Genomic DNA, 21170 nt, shown 5'->3' with positions numbered 1-21170 from the left:
TCCTTAGTGGAGCAAGGTACAGGATTCCTTATCCTTAAAGAGACAGAACAAACTCCTCCAGATGTTCATCAAACACCACAGTCTGCAGACCTGCTTATCAAGCCCCTCTGAACAGACTGTGTGAAGGACTGTTTCCATTGTGCTCTAGTATATGTGGAAGGTTGAGATAGGTCTCTCTCCTGCTCTGGGTCTGGACAGTGTTTAATTGGATGAGTATAAGTTTGTTTCTAATTTCTAGAATTAAAAAAAGATTGTTTCTTAAACATATAATTAGTTCTGTTGGTTTGCTATGCACATTTTGTATTAATAAAATTGAATATTGTAAACATGCAACTTTTTATTTTGTGCAGTTAATTCCTAGAAAAACAGCATGGTAGCACAGTAGTTAGTATTGTTGCCCAACAGCACTGGGACCCTGGACGGAGTTCTGGGATGCTATCTGCATGGGTTTTTATGTTCTCCCCGTGTTTGCATGGGTTTCCTCCAGGTGTTCCAGTTTCCTCACACAGTCATGTTGGTAGATTGATGGGCTTCTGGGAAAATTGACTCTGGTGTGAGTGTGTGTCCTGTGATAGACTGGAGTCCCGTCCAGCTTGTACCCTGCCTTGTGCCCATGGATTTCTGTGAAGGCTCTGGCTCCCTCATACAATTTCAGTTATAAGGCTCTTTCTGTATGTAGAGTGGATGAATGTGTATGTGCAGTTTGTCTATATGAAGGCATCACTGCAGGAATGTGGGTTTGGACTGACTTTGTATACTGGCTGTGTAAACCAGGTTCATTCTGGGTTCATCTGTATTTTCAGTTTTTCCCCATAGAAAAGTACTGCTGGTTCTTCTGTATGTCCAGGGTGCACCTGAACCAGACATAGCGCAGAAGTGGAATGCATGAACACTTGCAAAAGCTTAAATATATAGAACAATCACATATAGCTGTGTGTTACAAAAGAACATGTGAACATGCATATTTTAATCATAATTTAATGGAAAAGTGTTAAACATAAACATATTTTAGATTTTGTGTGGTAGCTAGCATTGAACTGTGTGTTAGATGCAGATGAATAGAAGGAATAGGCAAACATACAGTAGATGATGCTGATCCATGGAGCCAGCATCTTAAGATGTTTGTATTTAGAGGCAATTTTTTAAATAACAAACTAGCCTGTGGATACTGATGTGCCAGAGAGGTGAAAAAGCTGTTTTCCTAAGCCAGCACATTAAAATGTATCCTCAGTGAGTAACTGCTGCTACAGTATCTCATAGTGGTTTTCGAGTTACACAGTATCTTTAGTTCCATCCATTTTCTAATCTCTTTATCCAGTAGAGGGGAGCTGGAGCCTATCCCAGCAATAACAGATGCAAGACAGGATACACCCTGGACATAACACCAGTCCATCACAAGGCAGACACACAACACAAACACACACATTCACACCAGGGCCAATTTACCCAGAAGCCTATTAACCTGGCAGTATGTTTGGACTACGTGAGGAAATCAGATCCCCTGAGGAAACCCATAATTTGCATGCATAATTACAGTACATTTTGAAAGCCACTGAGACATCTGGTGCTCCTGTTTTATTTCTGAAAAAAAGATACAAAAAGCATGCTAACCAGTGTGCCAAACCTGTTATTTAGGTAATACAATTATATATTTATAACAGTAACATTGTTCAGCATTGTTATTAATTATTGTTTAGTTAGAAAAATATTCCAATTATATTTTACCCTATTATATTTTACTGACATTTTTCTTAATTTTAAAATTTTGTATTTTACTTATTTTCTGATACAGTACTCAGATTTAATGTATATTGGAACAAAGTCTAGTAAATTAATATTTTTTTCAAGATGTGGAAGAAGGGAAACAATTTATTACAGTGAAATTGTTAATATCCATTATTAATTACTAATAGTTTATGCTAACACCTGCCTTTCGTATTTAGATGTATATGAAATAGTGAACTAAGTGTGACATAACATTCAGAAATACAATTGAGAATCGCTTGTAGTATTTGTATAAATGAAACTTTTCATTTGTATTAAAAATATTAAAATCGATTAAAATATATAATTTTGCCATGTGTAATGTCACGAGGAAGTACAATAAGCACCTGCTTTGTTTAACGATGTTTCAAAAATAAAACTAACTGGTAAGAAAGCTATTTTTAATGCTAATTAAAAATCTTGAAGTTAAAAGAAATGATATAAATTGCTTGATTAATTTTATGCAGATACGCTCGGTGCTGAAAGCGATCCAGGCTGCAGATGGCTCATTCTGTATTGCTGAGCTCCACACCTCCTCTCTCTCTCAGTTCTGCCTCTTCTCTAACGGAGCTCAGTGGGCGGGGCGCTATTTTCTCAGCGACCTGCTGATCTGCTTCACACCACAGGAAGACAGGAGAACGTGATTTTTCCCGTATGAAACGCATGCTATGTTAACAAAATTTAGGTGTTTCAAACGTTTAAAAATTAAAATGTTGAAGATGTTTGAAATTATTCTTTATTATTAATAATAAATTAATATTGTTAATAGTGATCAGATACATTATTATAGTTCAGTTTCAGCGGTCTTTTTAATACCACTTTGTTATTTTCGATTGTATTTATTATAATTATAGTTTTATTTTAATGCCTGTTGTTAAGGCTTGTTTTAAAGTGCCCCACTGGAAGAATTAATATTTTGAATTGAACCGAATTAAACCAGTTGAACTGTTTTTTTCTCCCACTGTTGACAGTATTCACCTTTGCTCATTCATGTTTCTATTGATATAATTTAACATTGAATACTTTGTGATATAAAACAATAAAAAGTAAAGTATAGTGTACATAATATTTAGGATTTTATTTTTTAAAAAGGAGTTTGTTTGTTAAAAGAAAAACTTTTACCATAAGCAAGAATAAAACACAGACCTCTGGGGGGAGAGGAGCTCTCCAAACCCATTGGTCCAACACACCACTCGGAAAGACAGCTGAAACAGACAGGTCAGAATTTCCAAAGTAATCACAAGTCAATGAGTCGATGCAGATGTTTACAAAGAAAGTGGAATACGGTAATACTACCAGCTATATAAATACATTGCATTTAGATCCTTAAATTAATATTGTTTTAATGTCTTTAGTTATGCGATTTCATATTATATTAAGCAGACTCTAAAAAGTCCATGTTGAAATAACGACAGCAAGTGTTCATAGAACAGGTTAAAACATTATAGCTTTTTATAAAAATATATAAACTTAATATACTGTAGTATATTGTCAGAACCTTTCCAAAATAACCACAGTAAGTGACCGAATTAAAGAGTTTGATGCATAAAATGTTGATGAAGAAAGTGCAATACTGTTGTAAATTTCTTTAATTTAAGCTACCGCTATCAGTCAAATACAGTATACAGACGCAGCCATTCAAAGTGCGCGGTACAAACACGTACCGCGGGAATTTGGCTACGTCATCGCACGTCCAAGCGCATCATACCGCGGTACGTGATTGGTTGACCGACAGGGGCACTCGTGGTGAGTTGGTCGGTCATAGAAAGATTTAAATGTCTTTACTGTGCCCGTTTTAGTATTGAATATTCATATGGAATTTTACCACTGAAGGGAAATCTTAGTAGCTGAGAATAAAAAGAATAGGAGCATAACGTGTGTGAAGGCCAGAAACGATATTAATTTTGGAACATAAACATACAGTATTACAGTACAGTATGTAAACTGTATATGGCTGGTCTCGGTACTTTAAAGAAAAAATACACACCAGTATTTCTCCCTAAACATTTTAAGCATCGAAGTCTTTAACTAACATGTGAAATAACGTGTACAAAAAGTGGTAGTTTTAAGCTTTTCTGCGAATACGCTCAATACCGGAGTAAACAAGCATACTTTTAGAATTTGATTAATAGGGAATATAATATAGAATCGCATATCTAAAGAAATTAATAACGATATAATTATATTCATATACTGCAACACAATAGTATATACTGTACAATGTCTATTGATACTGTATGTGTAGGGCTGTTTCACCACACCTCATGTGAGTGGTGTGGTGGTCTAAGTGCTAGACCTGTAAGCAACAGGTCAGCTGTTCAAATCCAGCTGGTGCCATGACTTTTCTTTTAACAAACATTTCTTTGAAAAAATAAAATAGCAATAATATGGATAATTTATTGACTTTTTATATTTCTAAATATCACAACACGTTCGAATCGAAGTCATTTTTTAATAACAATGAAGAGTCACCTTCTTTCCTTCTGACAACGGTTCCTGCTTCTGCTTCCTGCTTCTATCGTGACCGGGGTAAAGTTAGCTTGAAGTTCGAAAATGATTTTGGCACGCCTGTAGCGTTTTCACGAAACCTCTTAGAGTTACAAAAACACTTGCTTTCTGTATAAAATACATTGTGAATGCTTTCTGAGCCTTTACTTTTTTGTTTTTATGACATTATTTTTACCAAGCACGAATATTCTTTTGTCCATATCGTCGCAATGGAAGCACAGAACGCCTTCAAACCAAATGCATTTTAAAGAGCACGACTTGTGGAAACTTCCACAGCCTCTACATCAAACTATCAGTGGGCTAATTATCTTTTTTTAAACCTTTTCATCGATGTGTAATTAAGCACTAACTGGAACCCGGGGGAATACTATTCAATACAGCTTCTTGCCAAAAACCCGTAGATGACCATAGGAAGCATAACAGCGCAGTCTCCAATTACCCAGACTGTAAGCACAGGAATAAAGCTTTGTTTGATTTCTGAAACCCTTTCTTTACGTCTTGTTTTCATTCAGGTTAGGGTCAACTATATTCACAATACTACTGACAGCAGGAAGATTCAAATATTCTTTACTCAGCAGCTTATTAAAAACAGCTCCCATGATGTTCAAACCGACTTTTTACACAGAACACTGACACTGTTTGTGTTCTGAATCTCTTTTTCTCGTGCTTTTATTTAATGTGGCACAATGCACTGGGATAGGGGTATTCTATTCACAAACCAATAGTATTTAAACCACAGCACCCACAATGCTGCAAGTAAGTGTTTTGCACACTAAGCAGGTCCTCTGACTTTTCCCAGCTTTGTTTTGGGTTGTGGAGCCTTTCTTTATTTTTTATGATTTTTTGAAGATAACACTACAGGTAATACACTGGGATAGGTGGGTCTTCTTCATGGCTCAATAACATTTCAAGTACAGCAGCCACACTGCTAAAACCAAGTGTTCTGCACACCAGACAGCCCCCCTAACCTTATACAACCTTACTGTGGCTGTGGCCCCTTTTTTATTTTTTATGATTTTTTCAATATGGCACCATTAGACAGGTGGATAGGAGGGTGCTATTCACGAGTCAATAGCTCTTCAAGCACAACAGCCACAGTGCTGCAACCAGGTGTTTTATACACCAGACAGCTCCCCTAACCTTATACAACCTTGCTTTGAGTTGTGGAACATTTCTTTATTTTTTTATGATTTTATTACTGTAATCAAGTGTTGTGCTCACTAGGCAGGCCTCCTGACCTTTCACAGTCTTGCTTTGTTGTGTAAAACTTTAATTCTCTTTTTAGGATTTTTTGAACATGGCAACTTCCACCGAGATGGGTGGGGGGTGCTCTTCAATAGCTTTTTCATCTATACACACTAATGGATGTAACCAAGACACTCAGAACCAACAGAATCAACCTGAACTCATAGAAAAACAAGAATGCCTCGGAGACACCTGCACCCCCCTCCTGGACCACTCTGGTATCAACACCCCCAAACCCATCCATACCAGCTAACAAGACTCAGAATCGGTGCAATTCTCCAACCTGGACCAAGAGTAGGATGGGACAAGAACCTGCACCACACTACATACACAGGTTTGTATTTTTTGGCTGAAGATGAAAATGTCTAACATAGATTTGTTTTGGTTCTAGCAAACAATAATAATAGTTGTTAAAATCCAAACACACACAATGAGATCACTCTCTGTCAGTATGTGTAACATTCTGGGTCTGGGCTCCTCTGTATTTGGGCTGAAGAGAGTTCAACAACATTATTAAATGAACTGACATCATAATCTGACAAGAGACATTGTTTACGGGAGACTTGAACACCCACTGTCCCCCTGGTATCGTGAAACTCATTGTCCCTTACCTTACCTGATTCTGGTTTTGGTAAGCTAAGGGACAATCAGATTCACGTTAAGAATATGTCTTTTCAACTAAAAATGCACACAAAATTCCTTCCTCTCTCTTTTCCACTCTGTTCTTCCTCTCTCACACTCTTCCTCTCTATTCTTCCTCTCTCACACTCTTCCTCTCCTCTCTCTTTTCCACTCTATTCTTCCTCTCTCACACTCTTCCTCTCCTCTCTCTTGTCCACTCTGTTCTTCCTCTCTCACACTCTTCCTCTCCTCTCTCTTTTCCACTATTCTTCCTCTCACACTCTTCCTCTCCTCTCTCACACTCTTCCTCTCCTCTCTCTTTTCCACTTTATTCTTCCTCTCTCACACTCTTCCTCTCCTCTCCTCACTTTTACAATCTATTCTTCCTCACTCACACTCTTCCTCTCCTCTCTCTTTTCCACTTTCTTCCTCTCTTCCACTATTCTTCCTCTCTCACACTCTTCCTCTCCTCTCTCTCTCTCTTTTCCACTCTGTTCTTCCTCTCTCACACTCTTCCTCTCCTCTGTATTCACCCCTCTCTCTCTGTGTGTGTTTCCCGTGAGACTGGGTGAGAGAGTGGGCGGAGCTTCGGTGTGTTTGAATCGTGTGGCGGTGTTTCTTCACTGGTTTTGTGTTTTTCTGTTTTTCTGTCTTTTTTGGAGGGATAGCTGGGTTTATTTTCACATCATGGCTGGTTCTGGAGGCTCTGATCCTCCAGACCTCTCCGAGAAATTAACTCGACGCCATGGTGTGAAAATCTCCCCTGCGGAGTTCTGTCCGCTGGAGAGGTGCGTTCTTGCGGTCGGGGAGGTCGTGGGCTGCAGGAACATCAGGTCCGCTTCCCGCATGAGTGGAGGTATAGGGGATCGTCCTGGACGGCACCTTCACCCCGGTACTGCCTCTCGCGGTCCCGGCTCGAAAGATCACCCTCTCCGGTATGGACAGGTGGTCTCTCTGATCAGGAGGGTCCCCCTGGGCTGCAGGGGACCTCAGCTGAAGCACGTCGTCTCTTTCCGGAGACAAGTCTACATCATCTTAAAAAAATCCCACAGAAGAGATCAATGTGGCCCTTAAATTTTGGATTGACAGCTGTGATTATGTTGTATTCGTGACTTCGGAATCCATTAAGTGCTTCAGGTGTGGGAGCGAGGGGAATGTAATAATAATAATTAATAATTGCTTACACTTATATAGCGCTTTTCACTAGTCACTCCACTCAAAGCGCTTTACAGGTCATGGGGACTCCCTCCACTCCCAGCAGTGTGCAGCCCCACCTGGGTGAGACGCCAGTCCGCTCCCCACACCCCAGCTCTCAGTGGGGAGGAGAGCAGAGTGATGGAGCCAGTTCAGAGAGGGGGGTTATTAGGAGGCCATGATGGGTAAAGGCCAGGGGGAAAATTTGGCCAGGACAACGGAGTAACACCCCTACTCTTCTCGAGAAACACCCTGGGATTTTTAATGGCCACGGAGAGTCAGGACCTCGGTTTTATGTCTCATCTGAAGGACAGCGCCTCTTTCCAGTCTAGTGTCCCTCGTCACTATACTGGGGCATTAGGACCCACACAGACCGCATTACATGCACCAATATTCCAATGTATTTTTTATAGCGCCTTTCACAACAAGGTTGCCCCCCAGGGCGCCAACAAGCAGGGGATCGTTAGCAATGAAACACCGGAATGTATCTATACCGCTGCGCTGTATGAGTTAGCGATGGTTTTTTTTTTTTAAAAACTACTGCGTTCCGAGTAATTGCGATACGTCCCACCCCCTGCGTCCGCTGTGCTTTCCTGAGCTCCCAACCCAACCGGTAGCAGGAGTTTGCATAGTTACCAGGGTTTCACAAGAGAGGGGAGTCCGCAGGGCATTTGGATGAGCAGCAACAAGTGAAAACGGCCAAGAGCCAGCTTTCACCGTCTCTCTATCTGCACACACGGGCGCTGCTGGAGCTGAACCCGCCGCGGACGCGATGTCGGACCCAGGTTAGCCTCGCCCTGTTGAACGCCGGTGTCCTCATTTCAGACTTATCGGAGAGGGCGGGGAGTTTCACACATCCGAACCGCTGCTTCCCTCACTGCAGGCGGAAGCTAAGACAGCGATCGGTAGCGAAACGGAGGGGGGTTTCACCCCTGAAGTTGTGACAGACGGACCTGTATTCCACATATGCGCGAACAAGGCTGGGTTTTGGCCCGATCGCTTGAGGCAGTCGCTATAGGAGGCAACAAATCTTAAGCATTTTTGTGTCAACTTGGCCCGGAGTTGTGTATTTCCGCGATATAACTTGAGTTCTATGTTGCAGGAGGCGCCGGCTGTGAACACGGCTCGCTCGGACTATGATTTGATCTCATTCAGATTGAACAAACGCTGCCGATCGCCCGTTCAGACGTTTTCACCAAAAAATCACTCCTACCCACCTTGAAGTATATATGCATTTGTATGTTTAACGCCGCAGGTGAATCGGCCGTTTCGTTTTGCGGTTTAATACTCAAATTTTCCACCTGGGTCCAGAGCGGCTGTATTTCAGTTCCCTGCTAGTTCCGACAGTAGGCTGTTGAATTAATGTGCAGCTGGGAGCGACTGAGGACTTTCCTGACTTCAACACACGGTGTGGCACAGTAGCTCAGGTGGGGAGCCGCGTCAGCAGGCGTAGTCTGCAAAGGAGCGAGTAATAGGTTTATTCCCGGCTGAAAGGAGAAGACAGAAATCGCAACGTTTCGGCTGTGAAGCCTCCTTCAGGTGTAGTACAGTGTGGTGAAGTCTTGTGAATGGCAATCCTACCGCGAAACGTACTGCTCTCGTTCACCTTAACAATCACAGTCTTCATCGCCTTTCAGAGAAGAGCATCATTGTGGTCTTCATAAATTAGTGTTTATTAATAATGTTCGCATATCCCAGTAAGTCGAGGCGGAAGCTGCAAAGGTTAACAATCGTTGTTTTAAACCACCGCTCTGTCAGTGTGTCGTAGCATCACGCCCTCAAAGATTAATGGACGGCACTGATTTTTATACCCGAGACGAGCGCCCCCTGGTGTTCATGTTCCACCACAATGCCGAGGAAAAACGGACCCATCCAGCTTCGAACAGGTTCTGGCAAGTCAGGGGCGCCGGGGAAACCGGATCTTATCCCAGCAAGCAACGGGCACAAGGCGGGGTACACCCTGGACGGGACACCAGTCCATCACAGGACACACACAGACACTCGCACCAGGGCCAGTTTTCCCAGAAACTAATGAAACCACCAGCATGTCTTTGCACTGTGGGAGGAAACTCATGGAAAAATAGGCAGAACGTGCAAACTCCACCCAGACAGATGCCCACGAATGGAACCCAGGGCCCAGGTGCTGCAAGGCAACAAGACTAACCACCCTGTCAACTCTCTTTCTATTTAATTTGTAATAATTTAGTTTCGTAATAATAATAATCATAATAATTGCTCACACTTATATAGCACTTTTCTGGACACTCCACTCAAAGTGCTTTACAGGTCATGGGGATCCCCTCCACCCCCACCAGTGTGCAGCCCCACCTGGGTGAGGCGCCAGTCCGCTCCCCACACCCCAGCTCTCAGTGGGGAGGAGAGCAGATGAAGCCAATTCATAGATTAATTCACAATAGCAGATGAACGTTTTCAGCGTCAAAAATGTACCTACTGTAGCAGTTTCACTCGAGTTTTCTAGCATTTTGAACAGCTCCGATCTAGTACTGCTGCTCGGTGTGGGGGGAAAACTAGGTTTCAAATGTCATCATCGAGTTAAATCTCAAATTCCCTCCGGCAAGACTGCTTAATGACGTGGTCACGAGATAAACTACTAATGAGCGGCCAGCAGAAAGTGTTGCAGTGGCTGATCTCACCGGCTTTAACCATCTGATTTAATTGGCTCGTAGGCGGGTGTCCTCATTAACAGCGTCCTCTCCTCTTTATATAGAAAATAGAAAATTTAAAAGGCTTCTGGCTGTGCTGCAGAAACACAGGTCAGGACAGTCTGTTAGCATGAAGCATGAAGCATGAAGCATGAAGCATGAAGCATGAAGCATGAAGCATGAAGCATGAAGCATGAAATTGCAGTAGGCGATACCAGAGGCAGGGTGTAATCCGAATTCACGAGCGCATTCAGTAATTAACGAGAAACCGTAATGAGCCCAGGACAGCTGCCCTAACAAGTAGAAGAACTTCCTGAGCGCCGTATCCGGAAGGAATAGGATGAAGATTCGTGTTGCTTTGACTACAGAGCCTATCAAAATTGCTAATCGGTCAACACTGTTGTCTTCAATTAGGCTGTGAAGCTCTTAGCTTCTAGCAGGAATGTCGCCTTTAAATTTTATCTATATGTAATATGATTCTTCACAGCAAAGAGAAACTAGATCCAAGACACGGTTTTAGTCTCTTTAAGCCTGAAATTACCAAATGCAAAATATCCCAGACATCTGCACAGCAGTGTGTATCCTCACGAGGTCTGGAGATGCTAAAACGTCCTTATTTTAGATTGTTAAACTGGAACTGAAATAAACCCATTTTCCGTTCTGGACATCTGTTTTTGTTCGACAGGCTTGACAAAACAAAACGAACGTTTTGTATTCAATACCGAAAAGAAACGAGACACCGTCGTGGTTGAGAAGGAGCCGGCCCTGTTTTCTGTTTTTCAAGGGTCTTTCTACTTTGGGCTTGGTGCAGTTTCTATCTTTTAAAAAAAACACCTTCACCCTCTACCTCCTCTGGATCCCAATCCGGTGTTTCTCCGACGCTGCGCGGCGTGTCGGAAAGCCGAGCTGGTGGCTGCTGTCGGGGCGGATCTGTTGCGACGTTGTTTTCTGTCTTTCTCTCCTGCTGGTTCTCTATAATCTTTTTTTTCCCCTGGTAGGTTTTCCCCTCTTTGGATCTTTGAGTCCTGGTGCGCTGTCTGCTTTCTCTTCCCGAGTTTTTTTTTTTCCTTCATTAGTCTGCTCGAGCCGTTTAGTATGGAAGCGACTTAGTAATTCTTTAGCTTTTTCGAAGTCGCAATTCTGAGTTACCATAGTGCGTTTTTTTTTTACTCCCTAGCGGAAAAGGGCTTCCATAGGTTTAGTACAAACTTTTGCTCCGCTTGGACTTAAGCGTCTTGGGAGGATGAATTTGTTTTGTTCCTTTAAATTTCTGCTTCTGAAGTATAACCTTCCTCCCCCTCGTCTCTGCCCCCCCTCGGTTCATCGCAAGCTCTGCCACCTTTCCTTTAACGTAGCGCTTTTCTAATATTTGAAACCCTCCTCTTTTAAATCGCCTTTAGGCCTTGAACTGGGCTAATTTTTTTTTCTTTTTTGAAGAGTATTCTGTCATTAGAAATTGTAGTGTTGAACGGTGTTCTCCATGAGCATTGTTTCAGGGTTAAATAGGTTAAGAGTCAGGAATAGCCCATACATATTAGTTGTAACTGTTAAAAATGCCAGTGCATTACATGCCAAACGCAACAGTTTGAAAAGCTGAAGCCTTTTCTTTCAAACTTTTGCTTTTAAGTCATCATTCCCATTTAGGGCAAAGCAGTGCAGAGAGCCATATAGGCAAGAAACAAATTGTGAAGATATATCACTTTTCCTAAAAATCCTTTCTGTCCTAGAACACAACCATGCCATCAAACATCCTCCATGTTTTCTAATTATCCTAACCCTAGCTAAGGGTTTGACTAAAATCCGATCAAGTCCGTTGCCTTCAGCAGTTGGTTGAAAGGGATCGGATCAATAAGATGATCTCCTCTCCTCAGGATGAAATGTTTCCCTCCAACTTGCTCCTTTGCCACTCTGATGGTGCTACAGCCTGCCTGCTCGGATGTCGTCCCTAGGGGGCGCTCTAACAGACGGGGGGAGCTCGATTTCCGCTGTAGCACCCTCTTTCCTGGCGCTTCCTCGTCCTACAGGCGTCTGTGTCCATGTCAGGTGGTCTTCAGCCACACGCGGGAGGTAGCAGGTGGTCAGAGAGCTGTACCAGATCACCATCATTATGGAAATAAGCTCTCTATAATGACAAGAAACACCTGCCTTTGCATTTAATAATAATGATGATGTTGCTTTATTAGCCCTATACAATTTCTTGCATTAGGAACGTGTCTTTTCACAGGCCCCAGCTTGCTCTCCATGAGACACACAGACAGGGAGTGAAGCTGGGGGTCAGAGCACAGGGTTGGCCATTTATACAGCGCCCCTGGAGCAGCTGGGGTGAAGGGCGTTGCTCAGGGGTCCAACAGAGTAGGATGCCTCTGCCAGCTGCCGGATTTGAACCGGCAACCTTCCAGTCACAGGCACAGATCCTTAACCACAGAGCCGTATAGCCAATTTGAACCGAGATCTTCGCCAACCACAGTCCGTTCGGGAGATGTGAACCCAGACTCTCGCCAACCGCAGACCAGCCCCCTTCACGACAAGCCACAGCACCACAATTGTCTCGCGTTTGCCCGCATTTGTCTCAGACGGCCCTCCTCCAGCCTTGCAAGTGCCCCTGGGCTGATGCCTCCTGGGGGGGGGGGGGTTCAAGCCTCCAATGGCCAGAAGGGCTGCCCGTTAACCAAGCAGGTTAAGCCAGTCGCACAGTGTCGCACCAAGAATTCCACGCGCTCACTCCTTGGATGTTGGTATCCCCGGTGAGCTATCGACGACACCTCAACACTTCAGCGTTCCCAGCTTGATTTTAAAAGCCGGCATCCTTATGCTCCAGTGCTACAGCTTGAAGGCTATCGGGATGTGAGATTGAGTCCCGCACGTCACCATTAGCGTTCGCCCATTAATTCTTATTTATAATCATCTTCATCATTTTACACTTCTATAGCGCCTTTCGGGACCCTCCACTCGGAGCTCTTTCCAGGTCATGGGGATCCCCCTCCACCCCCCAGCAGTGTGCAGCCCCACCTGGATGAGGCGTCAGTCTGCTCCCCACACCCCCAGCTCTCAGTGGGGAGGAGAGCAGGGTGATGGAGCCAGTTCAGAGAGGGGGGTTATTAGGAGGCCATGATGGGTAAAGGCCAGGGGGAAAATTTGGCCAGGACACCGGGGTAACACCCCTACTCTTCTCGAGAAACACCCTGGGATTTTTAATGACCACAGAGAGTCAGGATTTACATCTCATCAGAAGGACAGCGCCTGTTTACAGTGTCCTGTCCCCCGTCACTATACTGGGGCATCAGGACCCACACAGACCGCAGGGTGAGCACCCCCTGCTGGCCCCACTAACACCTCTTCCAGCAGCAGCCTCAGCTTTCCCAGGAGTCTCCCCTCCAGGTACTGACCAGGCTCACACCTGCTGAGCTCCAGTGGGGCTGCCAGTTGTGAGTTGCAGGGTGATATGGCCGCTGTTCTGTGCATGAATAGAACAGAAATTGTTAGACGCAAATTATTATTTTTTCCATTCTACTCCATGCTTGCTGTTTAAGTGCTCATTGGGCGGAAGACAGCCTGTGCTGTTTTGGAATACACGTGAGGAGCTGGCCTGGCTGTTTTTGTCTGATACAGTTTGCCCTGAAAGGCACAGTGATAACTACATGGGTCTCGTGGGTCTGTGGTCCCTGCAGGCAAAGTGATCTCCTATTCCGAGCTCAAGGCCCTCCTGGGGAAGAGCCCGGACCTGCTGCTGGTTGACGTGCGCACCCAAGAGGAGGTGGACAAGGGGAAAATTCTGGGCTCTATCCACATTCCCGGTAAGCCTCCTACAGCCCGGCTCTTGAAAACACAAGGCAAGTCCTAACGATAGGAGGGGGGGCATTCAGCCATATCGAGCCCATTCTTGAAAAATAAACAGATTGTCGGGTTCAACAGCCTGGCTGTGCAGCTTGTTCCACACCCCCACCACCCTCTGTGTAAAGAAGGGCCTCCTGTCCCGACTGGAGGATCTTATCCAGCTGGGTCTTGAAAGCAGCCAGGGTAGGGGCTTCAACCATAGGGCTGGGCAGCTTGTTCCCCACCCCCACCGCCCTCTGTGTAAAGAAGGACCTCCTGTCCTGACTGGAGGATCTTATCAAGCTGTGTCTTGAGAGCAGCCAAGGTAGGGGCTTCAACCACAGGACTGGGCAGCTTGTTCCACACCCCCACCTCCCTTTGTGTAAAGTGATGCCTCCTGTCTTGACCGATGGATGGCATCCAGCCATTTCTTAGAAAGCAGCCGGGACAGAGGAGTTTTAAAGCCCCCTCCCTGGTCTGGATTTATGTTTTTTGACCTCTTTGTGTAAAAAAATGTGTAACATTCTGAGCCAGAAGACCGTGACTAACATCATCTGGGTTTCTCACAGGCTAGAGCACAGCTGGGTCTTTCATATATACTGTCAACTCCCTTCAAAGAACGATCAAAAAAATCAATAACCAATAAAAAACTCAAATCTGAGCGATAATGTAAGTCCTGCACCTATCGCATTGTTTTGCTCACTTTCCCACCCAGAAGCCTGAGGAGTCTTCTCGGAGACTGTTTTTTTAAAAACTTTTAGGTTAGATACTAAAATTAAAAGTGAATTCATATTTAAGTGCCCACACTTAATTTATGATGTTGCTGAAGCTTCATCAGGGGATGATTAATAATCATTTATCATTTTATTACTAATAAAATAAGTAATTGGAGCGGTGGCTAAGGATCTGTGCCACTGGCTGGAAGGCTGCCGGTTCGAATCCTGTGGCCGGCAGAGGAATCCTACTCCATTGGGCCCCTGAGCAAGGCCCTTCACCCCAGCTGCTCCAGGGGTGCTGTATAAATGGCCAACCCTGCGCTCTGACCCCCAGCTTCTCTCTCCCTGTCTGTGTCTCCTGGAGAGCAAGCTGGGGTCTGTGGAAAGACACATTCCTAATGCAAGAAATTGTATATGGCCGATAAAGTGATCTGAACTTAAAATTATATATATAAAAACAATGATTTAATTAATTAAATAAATGGAATCTGGTTCTGTTTGACTATATTTCCATTCCCTTATGTCCTACATGACTTCCTTTCAGGTTTATATCACTGTGAAGGTGCCCTGAGCTTTTGCTCGGCCTCACTGCGTGCCCGCTTGCTTTAATCTCGTCTATCCGAAAAGGCCTCGTACCCGGAACCCCACCCTCGTCCCCGTTTCTTCCGGATACCAGGGACTGTACTGTACCGGGACTGTCTGACCTCCCAGCTCTGCAGTTCTGTTTGTAATGCAGTGGCGCGTTTCCTCTCCCGCCCTGTAGTGGGCGCTGTGGAGCGGGAGCTGGCCCTGGACCCGGCGGCCTTCCAGGACAAGTACGGCGTGCAGAAGCCCCCCCCAGACGCCCCCCGGCTCGTCTTCCACTGTCAGATGGGTCGCCGAGGAGCAACGGCCACAGAGACAGCACGCGCCCTCGGATTCGAGAAGTATGCTTTCCTGGCGATCCATTTCGCCCTGTGCCTCTTAAAGCTATTTCAGTACAGGCCTTGCAATCAGCTGCTGAGCCGCTAATTTGCTCCTTCTATCTGATTAATTAATCCCGTTGGTTCGATTTGGTAATTAATTGATGAGCAAGCCACATCTGGGATGGATCACCCCGTCCGACAGCACCCTGTCACTGGATTAGAGGGTGTCGATGAGGAATTGCTGGCGCTGGTGATAAAGGGCACCTCCTACTAGTCGACGCCAGGAAGTACTCCCGACAGCTTTGGTCTATGAGTTGGAGCCGGGGTCTCCTCGGAGTTTCCCCCGGGAAAGATCAGGGTTCTCCCAGGGTGGGGATGACCAGTAGGTGTGTTGGGAAGAGCTCCTCCTAGTGGTGGACACTGAGAATACCGATCGGGTCAGTTCAAGCTTAGCTCCCGGGATGACTGAAAGTTGTTATTGCAGTTATGTCATGTAAGTAGTGATGAAACTAATTCAGTTCATCTTCGGCAGGGAAACCAGGAAATAATATTGAGAGGAAACGGTATTTGAAGTTTTTTAAGGGAAACTTGCTCTGCAGTGCATCACAGTGCACGCCACCTGGTGTTTTTTCCTGCTGCTTCTTGAGTCCTTCGTAACTGAGGGTGTTTTCTCTCTCTCTCGTTACTTTCAGGGCCCGGAATTATGCTGGCGGATACAAGGAGTGGGCAGAGAAGGAGAGGTGCTGAAGTTGCCCGCATCGCTATAAAAACCCTGCGGGTTTTTGGATCTCTGTATTCCGAACTTGTACCTAGCGAAAGTGATCAACACACACACACTGCTGTGGAAATGCCTACACTTATATAGCGCTTTTCTGGACACTCCACTCAAAGCGCTTTCCAGGTCATGGGGATCCCCTCCACCCCCACCAGTGTGCAGCCCCACCTGGGTGAGGCGCCAGTCCGCTCCCCACACCCCAGCTCTTAGGGGGGAGGAGAGCAGATGAAGCCAATTCATAGATTGATTCACAATAGCAGATGAACGTTTTCAGCGTCAAAAATGTACCTACTGTAACAGTTTCACTCGAGTTTTCTAGCATTTTGAATAGCTCCGATCTAGTACTGCTGCTCGGTGTGGGGGGAAAACTAGGTTTCAAATGTCATCATCGAGTTAAATCTTAAATTCCCTCCGGCAAGACTGCTTAACGACGTGGTCACGAGATAAACTACTAATGAGCGGCCAGCAGAAAGTGTTGCAGTGGCTGATCTCACAGGCTTTAACCATCTGATTTAATTGGCTCGTAGGCGGGTGTCCTCATTAAAGGCGTCCTCTCCTCTCTATACATAGTTTAGAAAATTTAAAAGGCTTCTGGCTGGGCTGCAGAAACACAGGTCAGGACAGTCTGTTAGCATGGAGCATGGAGCATGGAGCATGGAGCATGGAGCATGGAGCATGGAGCATGGAGCATGAAGCATGAAGCATGAAGCATGAAGCATGAAGCATGAAATTGAAGTAGACAATACCAGAGGCAGGGTGTAATCCGAATTCACGAGCGCATTCAGTAATTAACGAGAAACCGTAATTAACGAGTCCAGGACAGCTGCCCTAACAAGTATAAGCACTTCCTGAGCGCCGTATCCGGCAGGAATAGGATGAAGATTCGTGTTGCTTTGACTACAGAGCCTTCCGATATTGCTAATCGGTCAACACTGTTGTCTTCAATTAGGCTGTGAAGCTCTTAGCTTCTAGCAGGAATGTCGCCTTTAAATTTGATCTATATGTAATATGATTATTCACAGCAAAGAGAAACTACTGTAGATCCAAGACACGGTTTTAGTCTCTTTAAGCCTGAAATTACCAAATGCAATATATCCCAGACATCTGCACAGCAGCGTGTATGTTCACGAGGTCTGGAGATGCTAAAACGTCCTTATTTTAGATTGTTAAAATGGAACTGAAATAAAGCCATTTTCCGTTCAGGACATCTGGTCGGTTGTTTTTGTTCGACAGGCTTGACAAAACAAAACGAACGTTTTGTATTCCATACCGAAAAGAAACGAGACACCGTCATGGTTGAGAAGGAGCCGGCCCTGTTTTCTGTTTTTCAAGGGTCTTTCTACTTTGGGCTTGGTGCGGTTTCTCTCTTTTAAAAAAAAAAACACCTTCACCTTCTACCGCCCCTGGATCACAATCCGGTGTTTCTCTGACGCTGCGCGGCGTGTCGGAAAGCCGAGCTGGTGGCTGCTGTCGGGGCGGATCTGTTGCGACGTTTTATTTTTCTGTCTTTCTCTCCTGCTGGTTCTCTTTAATCTTTTTTCCCCCACAGGTAGGTTTTCCCATCTTTGGATCTTTGAGTCTTGGTGCGCTGTCTGCTTTCTCTTCCCGAGTTTTTTTTTTCCTTCATTAGTCTGCTCGAGCCGTTTAGTATGGAAGCGACTTAGTAATTCTTTAGCTCAGCTGGCAAGACCTGGGTTCGGGCCCATGCAGGGAGGCACGAAGTAGGGTGGGAGAGGCGAGGGCACAAGCCCTAGAACCCGAATCCGTTACAATAACAAGAGGACAATGAAATATGGGCTTTTTCGAAGTCGCAAATGTGAGATATAAAGTCGCAGTTCTGAGTTACCATAGCACGTTTTTTTTTACTCCCTGGCGGAAAAGGGCTTCCATAGGTTGAGCCCAAACTTTCGCTCCGCTTGGACTTAAGCGTCTTGGGAGGGTGAATTTGTTTTATTCCTTTACGGTTCTGCTTCTGAAGTATAACCTTCCTCCCCCCCCCCCCCCCCGTCTCTGCCCCCCTCGGTTAATCGGAAGCTCTGCCACCTTTCCTTTAACGTAGCACTTTTCTAATATTTTAAACCGTTCCTTTTTGGCTGTCTCTTTTAAATCGCCTTTAGGCCTTGAACTGGGCTAAATTTTTATTTTTTTGAAGAGTATTAGAAATTGTCATTAGAAATTGCAGTGTTGAACGGTGTTCTCCATGAGCATTGTTTCAGGGTTAAATAGGTTAAGAGTCAGGAATAGCCCATACATATTAGCTGTAACAGTTAAAAATGCCAGAAAAGCTGAAGCCTTTTCTTTCAAACTTTTGCTTTTAAGTCATCATTCCCATTTAGGGCAAAGCAGTGCAGAGAGCCATATAGGCAAGAAACAAATTGTGAAGATGATATTGAAATATCACTTTTCCTAAAAATCCTTTCTGTCCTAGAACACAACCATGCCATCAAACATCCTCCATGTTTTCTAATTATCCTAACCCTAGCTAAGGGTTTGACTAAAATTCGATCAAGACCGTTGCCTTCAGCAGTTGGCTGAAAGGGATCGGATCAATAAGATGATCTCCTCTCCTCAGGATGAAATGTTTCCCTCCAACTTGCTCCTTTGCCACTCTGATGGTGCTGCAGCCTGCCTGCTCGGATGTTGTCCCTAGGGGGCGCTCTTACAGACGGGGGGAGCTCGATTTCAGCTGCCACACCCCTCTTTCCTGACGCTTCCTCGGCCTACAGGCGTCTGGGTCCGTGTCAGGTGGTCTTCAGCCACACGCGGGAGGTAGCAGGTGGTCAGAGAGCTGTAACAGATCGCCATCATTACGGAAATAAGCTCTCTATAATGACAAGAAACACCTGCCTTTGCATTTAATAATAATGATGATGTTGCTTTATCGGCCCTATACAATTTCTTGCATTAGGAACGTGTCTTTTCGCAGACCCCAGCTTGCTCTCCAGGTGACACACAGACAGGGAGAGAAGCTGGGGGTCAGAGCGCAGGGTTAGTCATTTATACAGCACCCCTGGAGCAGCTGGGGTGAAGGGCCTTGCTCAGGAGCCCAACAGAGTAGGATTCCTCTGCCGGCTGCTGGATTCGAACTGGCAACCTCCCAGCCGCAGGCACAGATCCTTAACCACAGAGCCGTATAGCCAATTTGAACCGAGATCTTCGCCGACCACAGTTCGTTCGGGAGATGTGAACACAGACTCTCGCCGACTGCAGACCAGCGCCCCTTCACGACAAGCCACAGCACCACAATTGTCTCGCGTTTGCCCGCATTTGTCTCAGGCGGCCCTCCTCCAGCCTTGTAGGTGCCCCTGGGCTGATGCCTCCTGGGGGGGGGGTTCAAGCCTCCAATGGCCAGGAGGCCTGTCCATTAACCAAGCAGGTTAAGCCAGTCGCACAGTGTCGCACCAAGAATTCCACGCGCTCACTCCTTGGATGTGGGTGTCCCCGGTGAGCTATCGACGACACCTCAACACTTCAGCGTTCCCAGCTTGATTTTAAAAGCCGGCATCCTTATGCTCCAGTGCTACAGCTTGAAGGCTATCGGGATGTGAGATTGAGTCCCGCACGTCACCATTAACATTCGCCCATTAATTCTTATTTATAATCATCGCCCTAGCTGTTCTCATTATAATCATCTTGATCATTTTACACTTCTATAGCGCCTTTCGGGACCCTCCACTCGGAGCTCTTTCCAGGTCATGGGGATCCCCCTCCACACCCCAGCAGTGTGCAGCCCCATCCGGATGAGGCGCCAGTTTGCTCCCCACACCCCAGCTCTCAGTGGGGAGGAGAGCAGGGTGATGGAGCCAGTTCAGAGAGGGGGGTTATTAGGAGGCCATGATGGGTAAAGGCCAGAGGGGAAATTTGGCCAGGACACTGGGGTAACACCTCTACTCTTTTAGAGAAACGCCCTGGGGTTTTTAATGACCACAGAGAGTCAGGACCTCGGTTTGACGTCTAATCAGAAGGACGGCGCCTGTTTACAGTTGTAGAGAAAACCGGTTCAGGGACGCCAAATATGTAATCATAGTGGCTCTCTGAAGGCACCAGTTCTGTAGGGTTTGGGCATTTACTGAGACAATTATTAATTGTAGCAGTAAATCACAAAGTTGATTCTTTTGGTGGCTTTAGAATCCAACCATGCGATATAACTCAAACAACGCACACACACAGGTACTAATACACGAGGATACATTTATTAATACATAGAATATGCATATAAACCTAACAGATCTTATCGAGAGGGTTATCAGAATACAAAAGGTATATTCGGTCAGTTACAAAGAGTTACACATATCAAGAGGACATACGTTCAGCATATCATTCATTAAGACCGTTTCGTAAAGTGAACTTGGTTACAACTTCTACATTAGATACTCAAAACAAGTACATAACTCTTAGGAATTAAATTGATATCAACTGGTTTGGATAACAATTGAATTCTCGAGCTGTAATGCATTGAAGTTGAATACTCATCCAATTTTTGGGGATTCAGATCATCTGCGGGCACAAAGAAACAGTTGCAGGCTTGTTGCCGTCCAATCCGCGCTCTCTGGCTCGGTGCCAGGCTGTGCTGTGCGGCTTGCGACGGTGCGCTGCTGATGCTCACTGACCGGCTAGTTAGTGTTGGCTTTAACTAGCAAAGTTTGTGCACAGGAGAAAAGATGACTGTGGGTCCCAGCAAGTCAGGAAGAGGACCGGTTCGTTCCTGATGAAGAGCTAGTTCTGAATAGTAATTCAGCTGTCCACAGTTCCGACCGGTTCACGAGGCCTGCTGCTGGTTACTCCCTGGCAACCTCAACTCTAGACTCTTAGAACAAAGGAAAGTTCTGGCACTCGGACACACTGGCCGTTCCGTGGTTGTCCGGGCTGAGTCTCAGGATGGTCAGGAGGCGCGCTGTGAGAATGTCCTGCCCTTGGGAGCCTTCTGCTCCTGGGCCGTCCTGCCCTGGAATTCTCCTGTTGAATC

The 21170-nt window shown here is 45.4% G+C and overlaps 2 protein-coding genes across 2 annotated transcripts in view; both read left to right on the top strand.

The window, feature by feature from the left end:
• The window catches only part of LOC148646899 (protein NLRC3-like), a 1251308-nt gene that overhangs the window by 86459 nt on the left and 1143679 nt on the right, over positions 1-21170 (top strand). The window lies entirely within an intron of this gene.
• Positions 7931-17409, top strand: LOC148646924 (thiosulfate:glutathione sulfurtransferase-like). The gene is made up of 4 exons (XM_088608998.1): positions 7931-8117; positions 13664-13789; positions 15288-15450; positions 16122-17409. Exons 1-4 carry the CDS (start codon positions 8105-8107, stop codon positions 16174-16176), a joined length of 357 nt encoding a protein of 118 aa, XP_088465124.1. The 5' UTR covers positions 7931-8104; the 3' UTR covers positions 16177-17409.

Source organism: Lepisosteus platostomus, chromosome 16, assembly GCF_059453375.1.
Source record: "Lepisosteus platostomus isolate fLepPlt1 chromosome 16, fLepPlt1.hap1, whole genome shotgun sequence".
Lineage (NCBI taxonomy): Eukaryota > Metazoa > Chordata > Actinopteri > Semionotiformes > Lepisosteidae > Lepisosteus > Lepisosteus platostomus.
The sequence above is the reverse complement of the archived record's forward strand: the minus strand, read 5'-3'. Positions and strand labels throughout refer to the sequence as shown.